Consider the following 26,610-nt stretch of genomic DNA (forward strand, 5'->3'; position numbering starts at 1 on the left):
CCAGAACAGGTGATAAAATGTTCCTTTGTGAAAGCACAGGCTATTCTACTGAGGAAAAACGTGAAATGTCCCTTTCATTAAGCATTCTTCTTAGAGGCAATAATTACTCACAGGAATGCTGCTTGGGAAGATTAATACAACAGGTCTAGCTCAGAGAACAACTTAATCTAATTCATATTTAACTGCTGCTGCAACATGTCCACCATCGCAGAAGTAATGGCACCGCAGGCCTGCTCCAATGTATAACACCATGCCTCTTTAACCCTTTGGAGCTGCTGGATGTGGGTTTTTTGCCTCTGGTGTGGTTGCTGCTGATGAACAGAGCATTTTTGGAAGTGATGCCTTCACGTTAACGTTGCTTCCATTTATATTTAGCTTGTGTTTTAGAGCCACAGTGCACTTTGAAGCAGCTGAGCGTTGGCTGAAGTGGTGACGTAATTCTTTGCAGGCGTGTTTTAATGTTGGCCACGAGGGGGCGCTCTTTGTTTAAAAATGAGAGGCTGAAGGGGACAGAGGAGGAGAAAGAGAGAGCAGGGGGAATCGCTTGGCCTCAATAATGCAAGTATATGGAAGAATAAACAACGGACAAGGTAAGCAGCTGCTCGAAGAGACACCACGTGACACAGTTTTGCTGAGCTTTTGCAGCATATGCGTGCAATACGTTTTTTAATTATTTTTTTTGCAGATTTAAATGACGCTAGATGATCGTGATGCAAAAAATACCAACATTAGCACCCTCTTAGCATCATTCAATGTAATGTCATTCAAATTCCTTATGTAAAAGAAGTAGCCCTCTAAGTGTGTGTTAATGTTCCACGTTCACTGACTATAATAAGGAAATAAAATATACATTTGTATTTTTTTGTGTATATTTAAGAATGATTATTGTTTGTGATTGTGTGTGCTACAAAAAAATACACCTTTTTTTTTTTTTTACAGCCTGTGTTGATGTATAAAGGTGTTTTTCCACCGCAGGAACTTTAGCCCGGAACTACGTGCGTTTCGACTGGAGGAACCAGGGTCTAAATTTAGTTCATGGGTAGATAATCTCCTCCCTGAAAAAAACCCTGCTTGGGGTGTAGTACTTCTCAAAGGTCCTGGGACTTTCGGCTGAATTTACCAGTGCTTGTGGAGTTCCTGGACATGCATCCTAGTTTAGTTTTTTTATTAAAAATTTCAAAATTTTATTTAATGTAATTTTTTTCCCCATACGTCACTGGCTTGATTTGCACAATCCACCCTGGACTTCAGCCGGCGGTCGAACCGCAGACAACAATGGGGGCCCAGGAACCTTTAAGTTCTGGGGGTGTATTTCCCTTTGTTTCCTCTGAGGGAGATTATTCGGGGAAAAGAAAAGAGCATGTAAGTTAAGGATTCTCTCCTTTTTTTTTTCACAGCTTCTTATTATGTGAGGTCAACTTCCTGAATCTCTCTTCCCCTTTTTTCAAATCAAGTGTGAGGGAGTGTGTATATGTATGCATGTGTGTGTGTAAGAGAGAGAGAAAGAAAGAGAGAGGGAGGGAGGGAGAGAGCTTTTGGAATGCTGTGATGTCATCAGTCATACACACACACAAAGCCGAGGAGGACCCACAGGCGCTGTGATTCTCCCAGCTTAGTTAGCATACACTGCTGTGGAGCCGCTGTCTACATCCCACTGTGAGTACTTCAGCTAATTCTTCCCTTCTCTTACAACTTCTAATGTTTTTTCTACCACTTTCCCTCACCTCACAACCCCCCTTTTTCATCTAAGTGTCTGTCTCTGCACCCTAAAATGTGTTTACACCAATCTCCCCTCCAGCAGGGTGATAGTTCTCAGTCTGAGACAAGCTTTCTTTCCCTCCAAGTGCTGCTTTTGTTGGTAGCCTTTGTTTAACTCCCCACTGTGATTGCTGGAGACCATTTCAATCTCCTTGTTATAGCAAACCGGCTCATGCTGCACCGGTTTATGACCCAAGTGTGTGTTTTGTTGGAACCAGAAATGTTAGAAACGAAGCCGCTATCTCGTGGGAGTTTTTGGGGGTGAGAAAGGAACATGGGTTTGGGAAGGGATGTGTGGTGAGGAGGGGGAGGAGGGAAGTGGGCCACTGATGACAGAAACAGCCCCATTCCTTTAGAAATCTCCTCCCATTCTGGGCAGCAGCCTCTCTGTCAGTTTGGAAACAGGGTTTGGGCTCTTCCGTGTTCATGGAGGGAGGGACAAGACAGACGACTGAACTGAAAAGTTTCTGAACCTGGTCAGGACATATTTGGGACTTCAAAACTTTGGGAACAGAAGTAGAATCTTGGGGGTACAACATTGTTTTGCAGATGTTCGTTTCAAATGTTTTGTTTTTGTTGTTTTCTTGTAGGTTGTCTCAATGATGACCTCTAAAGACAAAAGAAACTGACATCTCAGCAGCGAGAGGAAACTGTCAGCACAGCACAGACAGGAAACCGGATTTTGTGTGTGCATGTTTGTGTGTGTGTGAGATTGTGTGTGCGTGTGTGAATGAGTGAATGTGTGTGATTGTACAGTATGTACAAAAATTTGAGCACAAGGATAAGCATGCGCCTTGTTTCCTGAAGACTTTGATGGTAAAAAGAGACATTTCAAAAACAGAACCCATCAGGAGTTCATTTGCAAAGACATGAGACTATAAACAATAACAGACCACTTCAAGAAGCTGCTGCCAAACGGACAGTGCCTCCATCCATCAACCGCCTGTCCTACCCATCATTCATCATGCTGCAGCAGATTTTAAAGGATATGTTCATCGACCCTGATGTGCTGAACGCTCTCAATGAAGACCAGAAGAAGACCCTGTTCCTGAAAATGCGCCAGGAGCAGGTGCGCCGCTGGAAAGAGCGAGAGGAGAAGCTGGAGAACGAAGGAGGAGATGCTGAATGCAAGAGAACAAAACCAAAAAAAGGTAAACCACCACCCCAACACCAACATCTACAACTCTCATTTGTTAACTTTCCTGCTTCCTGTTAAGCAAGTGTAACAGGGTGCAGCAAGTTTTTCAGGCACACTGACCATCACTTTTATAGACAAAGCTTCAGACAGATCTGCTCCTTTTAAAGACCAAACTCTGAATCTTTTTAGCTAATAGGTTAGCATAGTTTATTTTGAATCAGCTGATAGCAAGTTATAAAGCTTGAGATGTGAACAGTAGAAGCACTGGTTTTGACGAACTGTCCCTTTAGTTTAGTTTCTCTCTGTCATCTGAACAGCTGTTGGTTTAGTCAGTGTTTACACAAAGTCCACTTCAAAAGTTTCCTGAAATACAAACTTGGGCTAGCTAAACTCCAGCTGCTTCCCATAAATGTGCCTGTGAGGTTGTAAAAGTTGAGATTTGGATGAGAATGGTTGATTTAAAGCCACAGGTCCATTTATACTTCCCGAACGCAATGTTTTATTTATATCCGTACTCCTTAACAATTACAGCATATTGATGATGCAGGGCTATGAATGTAAACATCACACTCAAGTTGATGTTAACATTTACACAAGCAAAGTAAATACTAGGTATCTATTTATAGAGTCTAAGAAGTTTAATACAAGTGGTATTACTGTGGATGTGTAGTATGTGGCAGTGTTCAGGTTCACATGCACATTTGTAGCTTTAAGGCTCAAGCTTGGATCATTTTGTTCCAGTAATCTGAGCAACAGACAAATATTCACTAGGTCAAGTCAGAGATGTTACTCATGTCTGAAACGGATGTTTACATGAATAGATGGAAACTTATGGACAGAGACAAAGACTGAGGTAAAGGTGGTAGTGGTGGAATTTCATTGGCGGTGTTAAGTTAATGTGTTTAAAGGAGTGGGTTCTTCTGAAAGGTAACCGTTGTGGTGATCAGTGAACATGTAGTGATCAAACAAAAGAAAACAACCAGAAACTCAGGAGACTGCATGGCTGCACTGAAACTGGTTAGACGCGTAGTACAGAATCTGGCTTGTCCGCATTTTCTCTCTGGCTTCTCTGGAGCAAGTCCTGCTATGAGAAATTAAGTTTTATGGCAATGACATAACAAAGAATGTACAGTATTTTTTTTATATAATCTTACCATGGCTCCTATGATGATGTAAGCTGCGTAGGCTTTGGGATTTGGCAGTTGCTAAGATATAGAGCATCAGAAGTAAATTCAAAATACTAACACAGCAGCCATTTTCCTCTGACTTTACACCTCAGATATGAAGCTCAAATACTTTATGATATTATACAGCTGTACTACAGTTTGTAGCTTATATGATCATAGGAAATTTGACAATTGCCATCAAAACAGTTAGCTTTGTTCTGTTCAAAAGATGTTAAAAAATGACTGCCCTTCACTGAAATGAAAGCTGATCCAAAATTAAAAGTTTTTCAACATCTATTTGAATATCATGATTCAACATCTATGTTTAGACCATATTTAACTGGGAAATCTGCTTTAGTCACAAGATGTATCACTCATTCACACACAGTGATTTTCAATTTGCATCTCAAATATTTCCCAGCGAAAGCATTACAGCGCTTCAGAGTCAACAGCCAAAAACAAATGTCGTAAGATAGTTCCAGTACCATGGCCTTTGACATTCCAACACACCACCCTTGTGTGTTAGCCATTGGGTTTATTACTTAACATGACGTCAGATACATTAACTACGTCAGCATTTGAGGATCTTTCAGTCTGTGTGGTCAGAGCTCAAGTAACAGAGTCTTCTGTTTTCTTCTTCTTGGGTGAATGTTTAAAACTGCTCCCTTTGTGATCCCTCTTAACCTTCTTGTTTACATTTCAAAACCCATTATGCACCGTAGCGATGTTTTTGTGTGAAGAATAAAATGTGTTGAAATGAGGATTCAAACAACTTCTAGGAACTACTTCAGATAAATAATCATTAACATCCTCCTTTCACACCTAAAACAAACCATTCATCAAAATCACAGAACAGAAGTGAGTTTCCTTACATGTTGATGTCACAATCGTATTTTGAAGAGTTGAATAATGGCTGAAATGAGGTCTAGGACATTCAGACCTTATTTCACTCTGTTTTGACCAAATTTCAAGGTTAAATTCTGGGCTAGTGCTCACTGGGATTTAACTGCTTCTTAACAGCTGAAGAGACCATAACACCAGATACATCACTTCAGTTGAAAAAGCACACTGATTACTTGCTAGCCATAATAAGGCACAAGAATGATAACATTCAGACATCTCCTAGCTAAAATTACCCTTAGCTTTAAATGTTAGCCGTATCTGTCATATTGTAAAACACCAACACGTGGTAATATAAACAACAAGGCGCTTCCGATAAGTTCTTAGTTAGGATGTGTGAATGCTGACATTAGCAGTCACTGTTTTCAGGGGATTTAAGCTTTTTCCATCATACTGTATAACACTATCAAAAGAGCATGTTACATACAGACACCTCCTAGCTAAAATGACCCTTAGCTTTAAATGTTAGCCGTATCTGTCATATTGTAAAACACCATGAAGCGGTAATAAAAACATTAAGATGCTTCCCAAAGACTCTGTTAGCTAGGAAGTGTGTGAATGCTGACATTAGCAGTTACTTTTTGCAAGGGATTTAAGTCTTTTCCATCATACTGTGCAACACTATCAAAAGAACATGTTACAATCAGAGACCTCCTTCGCTTAAATGACCCTTAGTTTGAAATTTTTGCCGTATCTATCATATTGTAAAACACCAACAAGCGGTAATATAAACAATAAGGTGCTTCCTAAAAGTTCTGTTTGTTAGGAAGTGGTTAAATGCTGACATTAGCAGTGACTGTTTGCAAGGGATTTAAGCTTTTACCCCCATACTATAAAACACTATCAAAAGAAACTGTTACAATCATACACCTTAGCTTGAATGACCCTTAGCTTGAAATGTTAGCCATTTCTGTCATATTATATAACAGAATCAAACAATAATGTAAACATCAAGGCACTTCCTAAAAGTGCAGTTAGCTAGGAAGTGAATGCTGACATTAGCAGTTACTATTAACAAGGGATTTAAGGTTTTTAAATCATACTGTGAAACACAATCAAAAGAAAATGTTACATGCAGACACAAGGATTAAAGGATCCCCAGCTTTAAATGATAGCCATATCTATCATATTTTAAAACACCAACAAGCAGTAATATGAACAATAAGGCACTTCCGAAATGTTTTGTTAGTTAGGAAGTGGTTGAATGTTGACATAAGCAGTCACTGTTTGCAAGGTATTTAAGCTTTTAACATAATACTGTAAAACACAATCAAAAGAGAAGGTAACATCCAGGCACTTTCTAGCAAAAATGACCCTTAGCTTGAAATTTTAGCTGTATCTGTCATACTGTAAAACACAAACAATAATGTAAACACACAGGCACTTCCTGCTAACCAGGTTTGTTAGCTAGGAAGTGGTTTGATGCTAACATTTGCAGTAACTAGCAAGGCAAGAATATTAAGCCTTTTCTCTCATGCTGTGTAACACTATTACAAGGCAATGTTGACTTCTAGGTAGTTTAACACTTCTGTTCGCTACAAAGTGAATATAACCTTACATTTGCAGTTAAAGCTATCAATGAATCAAAGCCTTTTCTCACATACTGTATACTAGCATCAAAGGGAAATTCAAACAACCAGGCACTTTGAATAGCTTGTTAGCTTGGAAGCGGTTGAATGTTGACATTAGCAGTAAATGTTAGCAAGGGATATAAGCTTTTTCCAACAGACTGTATAACACTGTCAAAAGAAAATGTTACATCCAGGCACTTCCTTCTAACCAGGTTTGTTAGCTAGGAAGTGGTTTGATGCTAACATGTGCAGTAACTAGCAAGGCAAGAGTATGAAGCCTTTTCTCTCATGCTGTGTTGCACTATTACAAGGTAATGTTGATTTTAACACTTCTGTAAGCTATAAAGTAGATAAAAGCTTAAATTTACATTCAAATAAATCAAAGCTTTTTCTCACATACTGTATAATAGTATCAAAGGGAAATGTTAATAACCTGCCACTTTGAATAGTTCTGTTAGCTAGTAAGTGGTTGAATGTTGACATTAGCAGATACTGTTAGCAAGGGATTTAAGCTTTCTCCATCATACTGTATAACATAATGCTGTTTTGTTAGCTAGGAAGTGGTTTGATGCTAACATTTACAGTTACTGGCAAGGCAAGAATATAAAGCCTTTTCTCTCATGCTGTGTTACACTATTACGAGGCAATTGACATATTGGTACTCTAACACTTCTGTTAGCTACAAAGTGAATAAAACCTTACTTTTTCAGTTACAGCTATCAATGAATTAAAACGTTTTCTCACATACTGTATAATGCTATCAAACGGAAATGTTAATAAACGGTCACTTTGAACAGTTATGGTAGCTAGAAAGTGGTTGATGCTGACATTAACAGTAAATGTTAGCAAGGTGAAGCTTTTTCCATCATACTGTATAACACTATCAAAAAACATGTTACATTCAGGCACTTCCTGTTAACCAGTTATGTTAGCTAGGAAGTGGTTTAATGCTAATACTTGCTTTTACTTTAAAGCCCTATCTCTCATGCTGTGTAACACTATTACAAGGTAAGGTTGACATCTAGGTTAAAACTTCTGTTCACTACAAAGTTGAAAAATGCTTACATTTACAGTTACTGTTATCAATTAATTAATTAAAGCCTTTTCTCTCATACTGCATAATACTCCCAAAAGGCAATGCTAATAACCATGTACTTTTAGCAGTTTAATTGGCTAGAAAGTAGCTAAATGCTGACATTTGCAGTTACTGTTTGGGAGGAATTTAAGCTTTCTTTAACTGTTATATTGTTGAAAACTTTTAAAAAGTGTTGGTAGCATTCAGACACTTCCTGCTTAACAGTTATATTAGCTTGAAAGTGGTTGAATGCTTATAATATTTGGTGTTTGAACATAAGACATTGCCCGATGGCTCTTTGAGATGTTGATACCAAATCTATTTTCAATTGCTAATGCATCAAGAAGCAGTACAATTAAAAGGATTCCTCCCCTTCACTCCCTTTAAGATATTTAACGTCAGTGCGGCATCATTAATATTACTTGAGCCGTCCACCCTGAGCTTAATGTCACAGGAAAATGGCCACTGCATGAATATGGTCAATCAACAGCACAGTGCAGTTGGTGCACTTACTGTCATTGACATTGTAATGTGATCTGTCTTGTGTTGGCTCCTGACAAAGCACTTGCTCTATACACTGAGCTGCAGAGTGCGAGAACAGAGCTCTTTCTATCTCTTAATGACCGATGCAGCTGTCGTAAGAAGGCTGGCCGGAGACTGCAGGCTGGAATCACATGGTGGCTACTATTCCTCACACATGCTCCCAGTCTGTGGTGCACAGGAAATAATGGATAGTTGGTGTTTCTGTGTAAAAATAGGAAGTGAGTCAAGACCCTGATCCTTACAAACAATTAGCAGGGGGAGAAACAGGAAGCATACAGGAAATGTATGTGTTCAAAAAACAAAGAGAGAGTTTGATTTTATCTTGCTGGCCTTGTAGGAGAGCAACATACTAAGTTTGTTTCCATGCATTAAATGAAAGTTTCAGCCTTCAGCTATTTTTGATCATGAGACTTTTACTGTGGTTAAGCTATGACTATATGCTGGTGTGTTTGTGTGCATGTGTTTATGTCGTGGGCAGTCTGCTGACATTCACATGAGGCAGAGGAAGAAAAAGCTTCCAGCTCATCATATCAGGAGCTTTGGTCGTGTTCTTTTGGATAAAAAAAACAACCTCCTCTCATTTTTTGCTCACCGTACCTTTGGAGGCGAGTTATGAAGGTTTAACTTTACGTAACATCATCTTTTACAGTAGGACCTTGAACATAAGCCAACAAATAAATGTCCTGTCATCTGAATGTTCCTGCTCTCAGCTGACAGATTCATCTCACCTGACAATAATGTTATGGTTTGTAGCTGTCAGTTTGCACTCTGCACTTTGTTTGCCCAGGTATGTCCTGACTGCTGTGTTTAACGTAATCATCCTGGTATGCCCTGCTACAATGCAATACACAGGGCAAGCTGGCAGAACCAGTTTCACTATGAAAGTATGTTAGCCTCTTTTAGACCCGGCAACCTCTCAACCTCTGCATCTACAGTCAGCTGGTTTAACTCTATTGGATGACTTCTTTAGGCTCCAAACGTAATCACATGGTAGCAGTATGTTGTTGATTACTTGTTGTGATTGTTTGCACATGATGATTCAGTGTCCTCATGAAACAAATTAAGAAAACAAAAGTGAATTAATGGTTTGGTTTTGTTTCTATTTTAGGGTTGCAAATTTGTGTCTAATGTGGTTTACATTTCAGAACTAGTTCAGATGAGAGATTGAAAACAATAAATGGTTTCGGTTAATCCTCGCACATGTTTATACAAAACAAGGTCAAGGTTTCTCCCCATCAGTTCTGTTTATATCATCTACATGAAGCTGCTGTCTCATACGTATGTGGTCAGTCGTTTAGGTCTTACTAACTGTTACCTCTGCTGTTCCAGAGAACAAACTACAGACCATCAGATGCACTGACTGAACCAACAGCAGATTACCTGAGTGATTATCCTCATAAGAAAGGATTTAATCTTTGTTTACACGTGAAGTCCTTTGTCCAAAAAATCTCTTATGGGGGGGACTTGGACAAGATATATCATTTCAAAAAAGTGTGAATGTCAAAAACAAGGAAGAACACAATCATTATATGTTCGTATCGGCAGATAGATGTTGATATTTATATTTATATTTATACTTATATTTATATATATATATATATATATATATATATATATATATATATATATATATATATATATATAAATACACTATCTATATATATATATATATATATATATATATATATATATATATATATATATATATATATTTACACCATATATATAAATACACTATATATATATGTATGTATGTATGTATGTATGTATGTATATATATATATATATATAAATACACTATATATATAAATAGTGTTTGTAGGGGCCATAATGTTGATTGTCTGTCTTATTCGTTAATCATGATTATTTCCTTTTTTATTGCTTACTTCATTTCCTCTTTTGAGTTCATGGGTGTGGTTAACCTTTTAAGTACCTGTTCAGTTGGGTGGCGGGAGGTATACAAAGAGGGTGAGTGGGGTTGAGTATTTTTTGTTGACCCTCATTGTCATTATCATTGTTTATTTAGATCTTTTTTGGTATTGATTTATTTTGATTGTTTTGTTAAACTTACTTTGGACTTTGATTTTGAATAATGGCAAGACGCGTCACAAGCACGACCCCATTTAGTCTCTGCGGCACCTTTCAATCATAGCTGCTTCAGTGTTTGATGAGGATTTTACTTTAAATGTTGGTTTCTATATCCCAAAAAAGTCAGGAAGCTGTTATTATAAAATCTTTGTCTCTCATTGTGGTTTGAATGTACTTCCAGTAAAAAGTATTTCATTCTGTTTCTCCTTCTTTATTCATGGCTTCTTTGCGTTAACAACGTATATTTACATCATACAAAGTTCACTTAGTGTTTCAGAGTTATTGAATCCATTTTGCACGTGTCTGTGTGTCTCCTCCAGCCAATAGTAAGAATGTGAGCTGGCTCCTGGGTCGAGACGGAGACGTGGCGGTCATTGTGATCGGGGAGGTGGACGAGCTGAGCTCTAGATTCATCTGCTCAGGTCTGGGAGAGAAGAAGAACCCAAGTCTTCAGAACAATTCAAAGTAAAGCATTTCTGTACATCAAAGCACATCACGGCCTTAAAACAACATGTGACATAAATATTAGATTTGTATTCTTTGTCAACTTTTATCAATAATTGTAATTAAATTCTGTTGTATACTCTGTTGTAAGCTATTTTGATATTGACATGACATACTCTAATCCTGTTTTGCAGCTGTCAAACTATCTTAAAGACCAGAAGAACCACAGAACCTGTCCTGACTGAAAGAGAGAACCTCCCTCCTGGAGTTTCATTGAATCTAAAGGTGTGTAGCTGTTTGTGTGCAGCTTTGAATAAGGAGATTATGTCTGACAGGAAGATGCAACAGCTTACAACAGAGTGGAGGATGAAAACGACATAAGATTTTATTGTTCCCATGATGTTCAATCGAGGAGCTTCCTTCTTTGTAGAATAAATTGGCTTGTACCAAAGTCCTACAGTATCCTTAAGTTGTTTCTTTGTTTCATGCTCCACATCAACACTTCCTCTCTAAAGTAGCTGCAGAGCTTAATTGTTGTCCCCATCTGAACTATAGCCCCATTAATTTGAGCCTCACATTTGTGTTAAAATAATCCCTCACTGAGGATCGTTTACAGAATAACTGATATTCTGGACGTGGGTTTTTTCGGTTTGCTGCTTTTGGATTTTGAGAGTGCAGGTGGAGGACAAATCTCCCCCTTTTTTTTTTCGTGCTATCTTTAAGAGAGATTTTCCGGTGTTGTCATGGCAACCGTGCACACACTGAACCAGAGTGAGCTTGGCTGGATGGTCTCATCTGGCCTGACCATGATGCTTCCCTGAGCGAAAGCTGAACGCTGCTCACTCAGTGGAAATCAGAGCATCACTGATTTTTTCCTGCAGTGACATCAACACACCCAGCATGCTTATATGTTTAAAACACTCTCAATATGCTGCCTGGTTATTTCCTTTTTTATGACTCATGACACTGTTTCTGTATTAAAGCAGCTCTTATGGTTAATGAGGATGACGTGTCACATTTTAGTATGCTTTAACATGGCTCTGAATTCTCTCTGAACAGGGAAAATGTGAAGACATGAGCACTTTACTCCCTCTGGCGGTGAGTTCCTGTTACTGCCTGCTCTAATTGTTGAGCCCTGTACTCCCCGGTTGCATCATTACTTGTAACACTGGTGTAATGTCTCTGTTAAACCCACAGGTGTCAGTGAGCGAGCATTCATCACCTCCAGCAGCAGAAAAGGTATTTGAGAGTTAAAGTCATTGTAGGTTTTTGTTTACTGTTGCTACAATTTTAGCTGTTATTATGTTTTAATGCATTAAGCACACATTCTAAAAGATTAACTAAGCAAAAATAGATTTTTTTTCAAGTGGTATCTAAACTAAATAACACATTATGAAGGCTCACATGTCCTGGAAAGGTTAAAAGTAAGTAAAAACAGTCTTCCGCTCTTTTAGATGTGGTTTTAGAGTTCCTGCGTTCCGTCTCATGGCAGTCCCTCCCTCAGTGAGTAACAGGAAATAGTGGTTAAGGCCAGCTGTCCCCTCACTCGCAGCCTCTCTGCAGATCATCTTTCCCCCAGCATTCTCCCTCTCTCCGGGCTCCCTCTCGTCTGAACCGCCGCACCCCTCGCAGCTCTCTCCAGGGAACAGCTGAACTCGGCCGTCCCCTCCCGCTGGCTCCATCATCGCTCCAGCCTTGAGTTGTCTGGGGGAGTGTGCTCTCCTCCTTCCTTTCTCTTGTTTATGTGCACACAAATGTGTGGGGACGTGATTCTGTGTGAGTGCGGTGTGTGTGTGCGCAGGTGACACACACACATGATGCCGCCAGAGCAGCTGAATCGCAGAGGCAAGGCAGGATTGCTGGACTGCCCCAGAACAGATGGTTGATGAACTTGATCAGGGAATTAAAACGCCAGAGATAGAGAATGCGTCAGTCGCAGATGGATGGGATTGTGCGATAGTCTCCTGAGGTTTGGGCGCATGAGCTTGCCTCTGTTCTCTGTTTTTCACTCCTCTTTACCACAGAAAGAAATGTCTCTCCCTCACTTCTTATTTCTATACCAGACTCTTTGTATAACACGGTCTCAATGTATCTCTGGCCAGCTGAAGCGGATTTAGCCATGAACATTAAAACCTTAGGAGAACATGTGTATGAATTTTGTGCATCCCGAATCCGAGCCTGATACCTGGACCTGAGTACTGTCCAATACTGAGTGTCCCTTTAAGATCAGTGTGACTTAAAGATACAAGTTAGAAAACACTGATCGTTGACATTGTGTCAGCGCCTCCAAACACGCCACCATCTACTAGCACCACACTCTTATGATCACATGACAAGAACCTGAAACCAGTGGATTAAATGGAGGGGGTAATTGATTATAGTATGTGGTCTGTGCATTGACTTGCTTGCTCACAGATACATGGTATCTCATTTTAGGTGGTATCGATGCCAATACAATACAGTATCATCTGTATCAGAGGTCAATACTATTCTGATATCTGTATTAGAGGCTGATACAACTCTGAAATGTGCATCAGAGGTCAATACAATACTGATATCTGTATCACAAGCCTATACAATACTGATATCTATATCCCACTGCGTTACAATACTGTATCATCTGCATCTGAGGCCAATATTATTCTGATATCTGTATTAGAGGCTGATACAACTCTGAAATGTGCATCAGAGGTCAATACAATACTGATATCTGTATCACAAGCCTATACAATACTGATATCTATATCCCACTGCGTTACAATACTGTATCATCTGCATCTGAGGCCAATACTATTCTGATATCTGTATAAGAGGCTGATACAACTCTGATATCTGCATCAGAGGCCAATACGATACTGATATCTATATTCCACGGCGTTACAAGACTGATATCTGTATCAGAGGCCGATACTACTCTGATATCCGTTTCAGAGTCTGATACAACTCAGATTTTGTTATCTTGCAGTGATACAATACTGATATCTGTTTCAGAGGCCGATACAACTCAGATTTTGGTATCACGCAGTGATACAATACTGATATTCGTATCAGAGACAGATACAATACTGACATCTATCACATGCCAATACCATACCGATATCTGTATCAGAGGCTAACAGAATACTAATAACTGTTTCAGTAGCCAATACGATACCAACATCTCTATGAGAGGCCAATACTACTCTGATATCTGTATTAGAGGTCAATACAATACAGATATCTGTATCAAGGATGGATGCAATTCTATTACCAGTGTAGAAAGGTTTCTTCCAAACAGGTTTCTGTATGTGAGACAGGTACGGTTCTGGTGCGAGTATCTGAGGCTAGTATAATTCTGGTATTGGTGTTGGAGGTTCATACAGTACTGGTATAGAAAGCAAGGACAGACACACTACTGGTAACAGTATTGAAGAATGTTACTGAAGAAGGGATATCGCTGACATCACTATCTGTATCTGTAAAATACTGGTGTCAGTGTTAATGGTCGGTAAGGGGCTGGTAATGATATCTGAGGTTGGTATGATATTAGTATAGGTGTCTAAGGCCAGTACAATACTGGTCTTATATCAGAGCCAAATACCATACTGGTATCTGTGTTGTATCAACTGTACTTAGTCTGTATCAGAAGACAGACAGTCAAGAAAAAGCTGTCTAAACCTGATCAGTGATTGTATGATTATTACTTTTGGTGAATGTCTTGTTTGCAGACGGGTTGGTTTGTGTCTGAAAACAGGAAGAGGCTGTTTTGGTGCTGCAGATGTAGCAGTGGGTGTTGTAAGCACTGCTGCAGGTTTTCTCCAGTTGATTTAAAGCGGGAAGGAGCCAGCCAGAGAAAGGAGAGTGGGGAGAGAGTGAAGATTGTTGATTAAGAAGGCGTGAGATCAGGAAGGAAGATTAGCGAGGAAGCCTGATTTCCAAGTCACCTTATAATTTTCTCTGCACACATCCTTAAACTCCTAATCAGTGGTCATAGCTTTGTGTGCTTCATTACAACAGTAGTGTAGTCAGTGGAGAACTGTAATTTGCTGAATCATTTATCCAGTGATTTAATCAAACATGGCAGTAAATTCCACTGTATGTGAACTAGCTGTCAACACTCATCGCACTCTTCTGTCCCCATTTTGTCGCCCTTTCCCTTCAGTTGAAGTCGGCCAGTGCGGCTGCGGAGAAGTCAGTACCCCAGCCCACCACCATCTGCTCCAGGCCTCCCATGAGAGCCAGCCCTGTCAATGTGAGACCGGCTTCAGCAAATGCAACACCGGGTTCTGTCAACACAGGACCCAGCCTCGTGAGTCTGAGGCTGGCCTCGGCTACAGCATCACAGTCTCCTTCCCCCAGCAGTAGCACCGTCAAAATAGACTCCAGAGCGACAGCACTTGAAAAAGTCCTCCAGCGCTCACAGGAGCAAAGGAAACCCCAGGAGTCGCAGGCTGGGAAAGGTGGGTGTGCAAAGCGTCATGGGTAAAGGTGCATGAGGGGTTTAATGTCAAAATGAATTTAAGTGTTATCTTAATTCCATTTAATTCCTTTAAATGAAGTCAGTCTTATGTAGATGAATACACCAGCACACTGGCAGTCACTGCTGTCATGTGACGGCTCTGCAGATTTAATTCTCGCTTATTTTGCAAATTGATACATGATGATAAAACAGTCTTACAGCCTACATGTTAAGTTTGGTTGTAACATTTAAATTCAAGCCTGGTAAGACTTCTAAACGTTGTGTCAGTCACTATCAAAGAAAAAAAACTCTGTGTGCATGTGCAACATCACTTACATTTTTTATGCCATGACAGGCCATGTTTTTTGGAACATAAAAGGTGTCGCATGAAACTACTGAACAACTGATATCACATATGTGAACGCAGGACTATAGTAAGTCCAAACTCTGTTAGTTTGGCTGAATTTTAAAAGCCATAAGTGTTTCTAACTGAAGGGTCTTTCGAGAGCCAAGAGATGGAATTTATTGCTGAGCCGAGCCAAATGTGCTTGTTAGTTTGCAAAAGAAGAATCATCAATATTTTGTTTTGTCCAAAGTAAGACAGATGTTTATTCAGCATTCAGTCCAAATTCCAGCAACATGCAAATGCAAAAAGCCAACAAGAGAGAAATGGTGTCTGTGTTGACCTGAGCAGAAGCAGACTGAATTAAGTTCATATGATACAGAATTCTAGTTGCTGCAGCATGAAAAAGGATGATTTATTCCTCCTAACCTAACGTGTCCCTGCCAAACAGTGCCTCAGCCTGCTGGAATCTTTATGGAGTGGCAGGGTAAAAAGAGGCCAGCGTGCAGGGGAACACAGCGTGTGTGACTGGAGTGTGTGTCGTTGTCCCACATTGCCCTTACACACCTGATAGATTGGTAGCTTCTCTGTTGTAAACCTATGAGAGCATCTTATTGTGCAGTTGTCAGTTAACAGAACACATTGGTTGAGCTGCTTGATCACATCAGTCATTATTTATGGTAACTATTATAAAAACTTTTTATTGTCTTTGACACACCAGCTAGAAAAGGAACCCCATTACCCTACATTAATGGTTTTACACAAGATAAGTTTACAGAAATTCAATTTGTATTACCTCTCCGTCTTATTTTTCTCATTTATTTTTTTAAATCAATTATATTTTATTTTCATGAAGCTGGTATCTTGAAAATGAGAAAGTAAGGTGATACACTTTCATCAAAGCTCCTGTGGGGTTCTTTAATTTTTTATTGATCTGGATGCTTCCTGTGGAGAGAGAGACAACTCTTATACTCTGCTGATTTTGGCGTCTACATGTGTATGTAGTGTTTTTGTTTACATCTAGTCCTGATTTTACAGTCAAGGCTTTTTTAAAATCTTTTTACTTCACTAAGTTTGGTTCCTACTTTATACTTTGGATTTATTGATAACCTTTGTTTTTGTTCATTCAAATTGTTTGATTTACATTTTTTTGCTTGATTTCTTGTCCTTTTTAGTTGTTATTCTTTCAATTTAAATTATTTTTAAAGCTGTATTATTTTATTTTATTTATTATTTAAAGGGTCATCTCTTTTTTTTTATTTTGTTGATTTGCCCCCAACTGATTCCGTGATCCTGATTATGTGCAGACTGGAAGTCACACCCTTTTTTTAAGTTGTTCTGCCTATCTTTGCAAAATGTTTGCCTGATGAAGGTCTAGTACCGAAACGTTGCCATTATTATGGGTTTATTTTTAGATTCAGATTTAGAATACTTTATTAGTCCCAGAAGGGCAGTTCAGTTTTACAGTCAACCCATCCATAGTACAAAATATACAATAAAGGAAATAAATAACACGTCGTGACATCAGCAACAACCACAGTGTCCGCACAGCAGAGCGGGATGCGGAGTGATTCTTGGTTTAATTTGCCTTTTGTTCATTTAGCAGCCTCATGGCAGAAGGAGTAAAATAATTTGCATAGCGATTTGTTTTTCGCGCCGGCACATAATACCGCCGACCTGAGGGCATGATTGCAAATTCACTGCCAAGCATGTGATCAGGTTGGGTTAAAATTCAGTTTGCTTTCTGGACCACCCGCATTGTCCAAAGGGAGCAGAGGTCCTTAAGCTGGACTCCTCCTGGACTCTGATGATGCCATTCAGATACTTCTTGTCTTTCACGGAAAGACAATCAAACCAACATTATACAAGATTACACTAAGAGACTTTCAATAAAGCTTTGATAAAAGGTGCATACAATGTTTTTGCAAGTTGGACAGTGTGCAGATTCTTGTAATTTTGATTTATTTTTACAGTCAAACATATCACATTTCAGTTTAACGCATAAAAAATAACAATAAGGACATAACTTATCTCGCCACTGATGATCTTAAAAATAAATAATTTCAGGGCACGTATCAATTGAGGCACAAGAAAATAACCATATGGTTAATATTTGATTTTTTGTGGGTTTACACAACATTTTTGGGTGTTTTTGTAGCTTAAAAAAAACAGGAGTGGGTGATTTTCTTGGTGCTCCGTAGACGTAGACAAGACTGGTGGCAAAACACACATTAGCTCACTCTGCTCAAGCATTACAATTCAACTTTATTTTAATATCTTATTCAGCTTTTTACAAACTAGTAAGATCTTTCTCTTTGTCTCACTCTTTGTGTGCTACTTGTATACCTCTGTCTTTCCTAGAGAAAAAAGTCCATAGTCTAGACTCTATTTAGTTGGGATTTCTGACTGCTTTCATTCAGATATCTTTAGTCTTGAAATACATGATGATGTCACTAATCTTACAGTATGTGGTGAGAATAACTTCACGTTTGACTCTTGTTTGAATTATCATGCCAATTCCCAGACTTCCCGTCTAAACAAAGCCCCCAATTTCATGAATTGAGTGAATACTCATTCACTATACAGTGACCCAGTTGTGTTGAAAAAGGGGGGCAGTGAAAGGATGAAGTTAGCACCATCCAGTGGAAAACAAAGATACTGTAGGGGAAGAAAAGATGTCCAGCTGGATAGGAAACCTCATCTCTATAGGGTCCCTCTGCTGGAAAAACCTTCATCCTACAGGATATTTACGCTGCAAACACACAGCAACAGTTTATGAAAGCTCTGCGAAAAGTTCTATCAATAGGAATTAACAAAGAAAACTTCAGTACAATGCAAACTTTCATCTTTGGCATTTGAACTTGTGGAAGCACTCAAAAACATCACTCAGTTGAAGAGTCAAAAATTCAGTTTCATTGTGGCTCATAGAAAATATAAGTCACAGTGAGTGAGAGAGGTGAGCGGGGTCAATGCCATCCTTAACTTCCGTAGTATGAAATAAATGCAGAATTCTATTTATTGTCAGCTTAACAATAAAATCCATCAGTGAGGATAATTCCTTCAGAAAACACACCACAGCCTCTCAATATCCCACAGACGTAAAGTTCCTCAAGGTTGAGTGTCTGGTCTTCTTCCCCCTGCATGTATTCTAGCACTTTTTTTTATAGAACGCTGAATGAAAAAGGAAAATCAATCCTACACATATTTCTATTTTTCCTCCTCCCTTTTAAATGGTTTGTCCTGAAAGTTTCTGGCAGTTTGTTGTAGATTTTGGAGGCACAGCAAATCACTCCAGAAGCCCCACACAAGACATCTAAGAAGCTTTTAGTAATGTCATCAAGCTGAATTATCCTGGAGGTGTTTGTGAAAGCATTTTTGAAATGAACATAGGATATCATAACCAAAGAGTCCTTTAATTGCAGAGGTATTTTTTGGTGTGTCTGTCTGTGTGTGTTTTTGCTTCTACATTCATAGCTACATGTGACATGTGTTGACAATGCATGGCAGCAATATACGACAAATGAAGGGACAAGGAAAAGAAAGGAAAAAGGAGCAGCTGTTTGGGTGGGAGTTGAGGTGGGCTGAACACAGTGCTGAATAAATGTGCCTTTACTCTGAACAAAAAAATACTGACAGAATATCTGTCCTCCACAATGGCAGGAAGCTTGTTCCTCTGGGAGGAGGAGGACGACTGTAGGATAAGGCTCGAGCCTCAGCTGTTTTCTTTTGAATGTTGGTAATGACAAGGATGTCTGCATCCTGAGAGCGCACACTATGACCCCACACAACATTTGTAGAAGAAGAACTTAATAATCTGCTTTGGTGACATTTAGTTGTGTTTACAAATGCCCACTGGAGCTTGACTGAACTTGTTTTCAACCCCTGAGTGTGAGATCTGAGAATTGAAATAGCAGAATAAGAGATTGGATGTCATGATTTAAAAACGAGTGTTTTGAAGATAAGAAGATGTTGAAAATATGAAGTTATAGATATTGTTAAGATACAGTTATCAAATATCAGGTAAAGTGATGAGTTTTTCTCACAGTTGGGGAAAAGAATAAGCCTTTAAAGGCACAGTAGACAAAATGTGTAGCATGTTTCTGGGATGAAGACTGCATTTCCCATGAGCACCATCATCCACTGTTGTAAAGATGTGGCTTTTGCCATACATATCTCTTGTTTTTAACTAATTTTCTTTGATTAAGAAAATAATTTGTTGGATGCAGAGTGATGAGGTGTTATATTGATTTGTTGCTACATAATTAAAGAACTGTAACAACAGCGACAAAACGTTGCATACCGTTAGTTAATTAACAAAGGTAACCAGTCACAGCCCTGTTGTCCCAATAAACGCCAGAATGCGCGCGGGCATTTGTGTGTGTGTGTGTGTGTGTGTCTGCGTGCATGCGTGCGAGCGTTTTAATAATGTGATGTTTTAATTGTGACCTGCCAAGGGACTGCAGATGTAAATTAGCTTTAAGCTAACTCCGGTACAATGCATCAAATGGTGACATTTATGTTAAATATTGTACATGGCCCCTTTACAAATAAATCAAATCAAATAAAATAAAAAATCTATATATCCACAATTTATTTTCCCCAAAGAGCAATGAGACATTCATAAGCCAGCATAAATACGAAATCTTGTTCAGAGCCATTTTGCTCCTCTACTGAGCAAAGCCCAGGGGCCTCATGTACAAAGACTTGCAAGGATTTATTGAAACATTGCGTACGCTCAAATCCAGAAAACGTTGTACACATAAAAATATCAAGATGTATGAATCTGTGCACAAGGATCAACAGCTGTAGAAACGTGTGCACACCAGCCATGAAGTTGGCGTGAGGCACCGCACAGTTCCACGGTCATTTCACTCTTGAAATCTGAACTTTGCCTTGAAAAAGAGTGTACGCTACGTTTTTACATGAGGCCCCAGGTCTTAGAGTTTATTTGTCTAAAAAAATACTTCAACTGAAAACCTGCATTGTTTTTTGCTCCAGTATCAGCCATTGGTGCAAATATTCTATAAGAAGAAAATTATCTTAAGAAATAAAAACTCATCCTTACTGACAAACTTTACCAGCAGAGTTCTAAAAAGAGCCTCCTCCTGGGTTGGTGCCAAATATCGACTCTGCTGTTTTCACTGAAAATCTGAGTCGAACACATGCAGTAAAATTCAGTTTAGAGAAATAACCAATGTTAAAGCTGATAATCCTGATTTACGATGTAGGTAATGAAGAGGCCTCGGTTTTAGAGTGAGACTATTTCAAAGTAATTTAAAACTTCCCACTGTGCCTTTAATTTCATTGAAAGTTATCTACCTTTATTGCTGGGTGAAGTGCAAGATTCAAGATGCTTCAGCTTCAGAAAGTATCACATAATTAAAATCCATTTAAATGTAATAAATAAAAAATAAACTATTGAGTATGCCACAAAAAATATAGTTTATTTACACTTAAATAAATAAATAATTGCAAATAGGCTCCAAACTGCACATACCTGACTCCTCTGGAAGGTCAACCTTTTGTAAATGAAGGTGTTTTAATTCTGGTTGAAAACTGTTCAAGCGAACACTTGAAGTAAAAATGAAAGCATTTTTTAAGATGTCTAATCGATAAAAGTGAGACTCTCATAAACGTATGACTTGGGGCTTTCTTAAAGGAAGGTGACGTCTGAGAAAGAAGCCAGTGAAAAGATGTTTTTGTTTTTATTCAAAGATATGAGAGAATCATTTTATTAAGAGCGAGTGTAGTGCTGACCCTGGAGCTGCAGAAATATGTGTTGTGTTCGCGTGTGTACTGTATCACATGATTTAAGCACATGTGAGCGTGAAAGTGTATCAATCTCCAGCAGCTGGCGGTGTGTGTGTGTGTGTGTGTGCGTGTGTGTTCATGTTTATAAATCCTTCCCTGTCTGTCGGTCGGTCGGCTTTTCCTCTCCTCTCTCTTCACCTTCAGAGGGAAGGACACACATTCCTGCGCTGCTTCCCGACTCTAGCCCTGGGCGACGCTCAGCCAGAGCTGATAAGTGACAGGGGCCCCAGCCCCCACACAGGAGGGGCCCCTCCCCACGTCAACACACCAACACACACACACACCAACTCTTCTCCCTGCCCTTCAGTCCACAGACACGCTGTTAGGGAATTCTGCCCTCTGCCCCACTTCTGCCCCCCCCTTCCTCCACTCTTTCTGCCAGAGACGTGGAGGTCTTTAAAGAGATAGATTGGTCTTTAATTTTTGTGCTAGCCTGGTCAGTGACACGGCTTCCCGCCCCTTCCTCTTTGTCCTCCCTGTACGTTTTACGAGCTGGCCTGAGATGTGAGGAGTGGCGTACGAAAGCTCAAATGGGAGATTAATCAATCTTGACGAGTGATTTAATGGAGGGATTCTCTTTCATTTTAATAGGTGTTTTTGCAGGTAGCTTCTTAATGACTGTTTCTGCTGACGGAGCGGAGAGTGCAGCTGCTGAGGAGAGTTTCAGGCAGAAAGGCGTGGGGTCTGAGCATTTTTGCTGGGTGTGTTAAGACAGGTTGGTCAGGTTACCTGTGGGAAGGTACTTAGCTTAAAGAAATTCTCTCACACGATATGTGTACGCATGTATACTCGCTTTATGTCTGGACACGAGTCTCTCTACCTCTAAAAGCAGTTCTTCTTTCCTTGCTTTCTATCTCTGTGTCTCTCTATTAAGCATTCCGCTCAGACCTGCACCGAGCCTCTGAGCTCAAAAAACTCTCTGACCATGAGTGTGTATGTGCCTGTGTCTGTGTTTGTGTGTGTGTGCTCGGTGCGTGCCTGAATGTGTGTCAGCCTCAATTGCTGGAGCCTATCCAAGGTTTCCGTGGTGACCACACAACACAACGAGACAATCAGAGGCAAGCCCACGCAGCGCGGCGAGAGGACATTAACACAGGAACCGCGGGTCAGGGGGCAGAGGAAGGCAGGGCAAGACAGGGGGAGAGGAAGAGATGAAGAGGAGGGTGGAGGGAGGTGTTAGAGCCACAGGGAGAGGGGAGTGAGGAGAAAAAGGAAAGTAAACAACAATAAACAATAACACAACCTTAAAGGCTACTTTAGGTCTCTCCTTTTCATGCCTGCAAGACATCAAGAGGCTTTAAAGGTTCCCCGGCCCCAGGAGTGCCTGTGCGGTTTTGGCTGCACCCCACCTCTCTGTGTGTGTCTGATTGTGTGTGTGTGTCTTCTGTGCCTTGGTGTGAGAGAGAGAGATGGGTGCATGCATGACTGAATCCATGTGCAGCAGAGCCGTGTAAAGGTGCATGACTATGGTTGTGTGCATGTGTGTGCATGCACGCACCTGAATGTAACATGAGAACGCGTGTGTGTCCTTTTGAAATTCAACTGTTAGAAACTGTGTGTACGCTTGTGCATGTTTTGGCTTTATTTTGTGAGTGTGTGTATCGATGTGTGTGTGTGTGTGTGTCTGTGTGGGTCTCTGTGTGAGCCTGTGCGCGTCTGCAGCCGTGCACGCGGGTGCTCTCACATATCTCTGTCCCCCGGGGATGACGCTAAAAATATGTGGCTCCTCAAGCCTTCTGGTGTCTGAGCAGCGTCTGTCTGCTCTCCATTGCCGTCCCTGTGGCCCTCCCTCCCTCCCCTCCGTTACTCCTGTTCCCTCCATTCCTCCCTCAATTACACCCTCTTCCAAACACAGTACCTCTGCAAGCACACACACACACACATGCATGCAGCGACTACACCCAGCTGTGTCCCTACTTCACTTCCACTGAGGATGACCTCTGCTCAAGCAGTGAGGGGATAAAGGGAGGCCAATGAAAAGGAGGGAAAAACGGTAGAAATGAGTGAAGGAAAGCGTAGGCACAGTATTTGGAAGATGAAAGGGATCCAGAAAACTGGGATAGCTGGATTTCTGCGTTTACAACTATAACATATGTGTTGAAACTTTATGGATTTAACAGATCTTTAAATACATCAGTTAACAATGTTTTTTCTGTAATCAGACCCTGACTGCTGCAGTTTACAGTAAACAAGATCCCTGTGTGACTGGCACTGCCTAGAAAACTGTCCTGTAATACAAAGTGAAGAGATAAATTAGACAACATGCAAATAAAGTGCTGGTTGTGCTTTAAAATCCCTCTATGGCAGATTAAAAGAGTCCAGCATTGGAAACAAAGAAGTGCCAAAAAATGAACGAAAATAACAACAAAGTTAAAAAATAACATTTTAAGCAGGTCTTTAGTTTTCTGTAAGGTTTTTTTTATTATTATTTGGAATTGTATCCTTTTTAAGGCTGTCAGCATTATTATCAAATTGGTCTGATTTTTTTTGAAAAACATTTTTTTTTTAATAGCATGCTTTTGTTGTCCCTTTTAGCACACTGTAGTTAAGATGCCGCCGAGTCTTCCTGCTTCCTGCTGCCACTGTCTGTTTTCGAAACGGCCTGCTACATACTACCTACTAATGTAGTAGGCAGTAGGTACTGCCTACTACCTTTCTGTTTGAACTGTGTTGTAGTATGCTCGACCAGACGTCACTGAATTTCTGGCTTCGGAAAGCGGAAGTAAACAATGGCGAAGCTGATAGATAAACTGATAGATACTACTCACTACTTACTACATACTGAATTTTGGCCAAATCAGTACGTACTGCTAGTATAGTAGGCGTTTTTTGAAAACAGCCAATGACACCACTGCGCCTCTGAATGGCATATTTCACCTCTTCTAGATGGCTTAGTTGACAAATCAAAAGTGATATGCACCTTGTGTCGAGCGGCATGAAAATATCCCTGAAGTGCTTTGATTTTGAGCTTCCACCCATGAGCTAAGCATACAGGTGCAGCCAATCAGAGTGAAGTCAGCAAGCAGCCGCATCCCAAAAGCTGGCAGAACGCTATCCACAGACTTGTGGATAAAACGCTTTGAGGCTCTTACCTCTTAGCCATTGTTTCTGACCACACTGGTGTAGCAGTGCATTTATTTGAATAATAAATGTAAAAGTCATTATTATAAAGTATATTTCATTGCATTCAAACTGTCATAAAATGCAAATAATAAAGAAAGGCAATAAAAATGGTTACCAGTAATTAGTATTAAGAACTGAAAATAAGCGATTTATCATGATTAGGAAAATCTATAATTTGACAGCCCCTGTATTTTTGTGTTAAATACAACTGTCAGACAACTTTAAGGTACACAATCCATTACTTGAAGTTTTAAAGGTATAAACCTGAGAACAAATCATCAAAATGAACCACAATGGGGCAGTCATGTTTTTGGTGGTCTGTGATACCTCTAAAACAAATCTCATCCCCTTCTATTCCCCAGATATCAGTCCATTAGAAGCGGTTCGGCGTGCTACCTCAGAGGACGCCGTGTCATCAGGGAGCACCCCAGCCAGTGCAGGGCGCGGCCGAGTGGCTCAGTTGATGAAGACCTTCAGCGTCGATGGCGCCGCACCCCCCTCACAGACCCCCTCCCGCGGCATCAAGCCCCCTCTCCCCAGCAAGCCCAGCCACCTGCGTCTAACCACCACACCCACTGTCAGGTAATCCTCACACTGACGCACAGACGCCCCACTCGGCTTCATCCCCAAATACAGCCACACTGGACAATCGGGGGTATCTAAACATGGAACCTTTGCAGAGTGGGTTGATGTGATTGAGAGCTCCTAAGGTGGCTCTTAGTTCACATTGCAACCATCAGTTCCAAAGCACAGAAATGGAGATGCTTGAATGTAATGGTCTTCTTTTGTTTTTGGATGCTGCAGTACTGTAAACACTATTTGTGGGAGGGAAATGCCAAAATTGTAATCTATATGTATTCGCAGGGTATTGATGACTATCGCATGTATTCACTTGTTTTTGACGCTTTCCACTTTATCATGCGGATAAACACATTCTGACCCACCAGTCCAATTATAAACCCTGCATACACAATACTGGTTCCTTACCAATATCATTATTTTCATCACTGGTTTTTGAGGCTGAGTATTTGAGGTTCAGGACAAAAGAATGGCCATGGGACGGCCTAGCAGGGTGAAAGAAGGCACAGTAGGGTCCTCCTTCATCTCGCCTTCTCCTCCCCGGGACCAGTGCAGGGTTGTTTATTTGTCACGATGCAGTGTATGTCTCCCTGTGCCACCTGGCAGGAGCCTCTCTGCGACCTGTCGTGGACCTATGACAGTGCCAAATGCCTTGTCTGTCTCTCCCCGTGGATCAAGTTAGACTGTTGCTGCCAAACAATCCAGCTCTGTGTTGCTCTTCTCTATTTTTCATTGAGAGCTCTACAAGTGATGTGTGGTTGTGTTTTATGGTATGTTGTTTTTGTATGCTTTCTATAGGGAGGAAGATATTTTGTAATGGGATATTTAATGTTGCTGCAACGCTCACTTGTACATTTTTAAAATCTTTTAAGTCTGGCTTGTAAGGTGCAATCAAAGAAACAATAAAATTGTGTATCCTGTACAACATGTATCTGTAGACTCATCTTTTGTGATTTACTCCTTACCTTTCATCATAAAAATTTCATTTTCACGTCTTGTAGCTTTAGAAACCCAAACTGTTAGACTTGAATATCTGCACATATATTCCCACGTTTTCTGCTCCATCACAGTTTTGCTTATACTGTTCTCAGCATATACATGGAGTCAAAACTCCTATTAGCAGATGCACTACTGAGTCATTCGCAGTACAGCTTGGAGCCAGGTCACTGAGAATATATATGTCATTTTTAAATGTCCATCCTCAGCAAGTAATCCTGCCTGCTTCACCAGGGCCAGTGTAAAATTTAAATTTCAGCAGTGCTACACATCATCATCCACCCCCACGCTTGTTATAACTGTGCTCCGACATTTCCTGCTTAATTTCCAGTAACGCTCGCCAAGCTTGCAAATGAAACTGAAATGTTTGCCGATGCTAAAAGTGAGAGGCATATTCTCACATTTGGATCTGTGATTTCCATTGCAGATCGCTGTTACTTCGGCTAATGTTTGGCAGCTGCCGGATCTGTTTAAAAAAAAAAATATCTCCAAGGTAACAAAACACCTCAGCAGTGTGAATTAAAGCAACACTGTGAAAGGTAGAAGTTAATAAACGCCAACGTCGTATATTAAAAAGTGAGACACAAACTCTTCATTGAGAGATCTTGGGAGAGAGAGTAAGTTATTTTACAGAACA

At 40.1% G+C, this 26,610-nt stretch overlaps 1 protein-coding gene across 4 annotated transcripts; it reads left to right on the forward strand.

Moving 5' to 3' along the window:
* The first annotated feature begins 372 nt into the window (after positions 1-372).
* Positions 373-25,906, forward strand: zgc:100829 (uncharacterized protein LOC445149 homolog). 4 transcript variants are annotated; one of them, XM_034683762.1, is made up of 10 exons: positions 468-590; positions 1,252-1,362; positions 1,455-1,656; positions 2,349-2,909; positions 10,560-10,704; positions 10,878-10,968; positions 11,743-11,781; positions 11,881-11,922; positions 14,825-15,122; positions 24,761-25,906. In XM_034683762.1, exons 4-10 carry the CDS (start codon positions 2,723-2,725, stop codon positions 24,982-24,984), a joined length of 1,026 nt encoding a protein of 341 aa, XP_034539653.1. In that variant the 5' UTR covers positions 468-590; positions 1,252-1,362; positions 1,455-1,656; positions 2,349-2,722; the 3' UTR covers positions 24,985-25,906. The 4 variants fall into 4 exon arrangements, with proteins under 4 accessions (XP_034539652.1, XP_034539653.1, XP_034539654.1 ...); XM_034683761.1 differs by lacking the exon at positions 1,252-1,362 and having other exon boundaries at positions 373-590; positions 1,398-1,656; XM_034683763.1 differs by lacking the exon at positions 1,252-1,362 and having other exon boundaries at positions 1,398-2,234.
* Positions 25,907-26,610: the final 704 nt, after the last annotated feature.

This window comes from Notolabrus celidotus, chromosome 5 (genome assembly GCF_009762535.1).
Source record: "Notolabrus celidotus isolate fNotCel1 chromosome 5, fNotCel1.pri, whole genome shotgun sequence".
In the NCBI taxonomy this organism is placed as follows: Eukaryota; Metazoa; Chordata; class Actinopteri; order Labriformes; family Labridae; genus Notolabrus; species Notolabrus celidotus.

Excerpts from the sequence above, each read along its gene's own strand:
- zgc:100829 (XM_034683761.1), top strand. The coding sequence starts at position 2,723 with ATGCTGCAGCAGATTTTAAAGGATATGTTCATCGACCCTGATGTGCTG. Across the intron at positions 2,910-10,559 it reads GAGAACAAAACCAAAAAAAG|CCAATAGTAAGAATGTGAGC; the intron begins GTAAACCACCAC and ends TGTCTCCTCCAG. Across the intron at positions 11,923-14,824 it reads CACCTCCAGCAGCAGAAAAG|TTGAAGTCGGCCAGTGCGGC; the intron begins GTATTTGAGAGT and ends CTTTCCCTTCAG.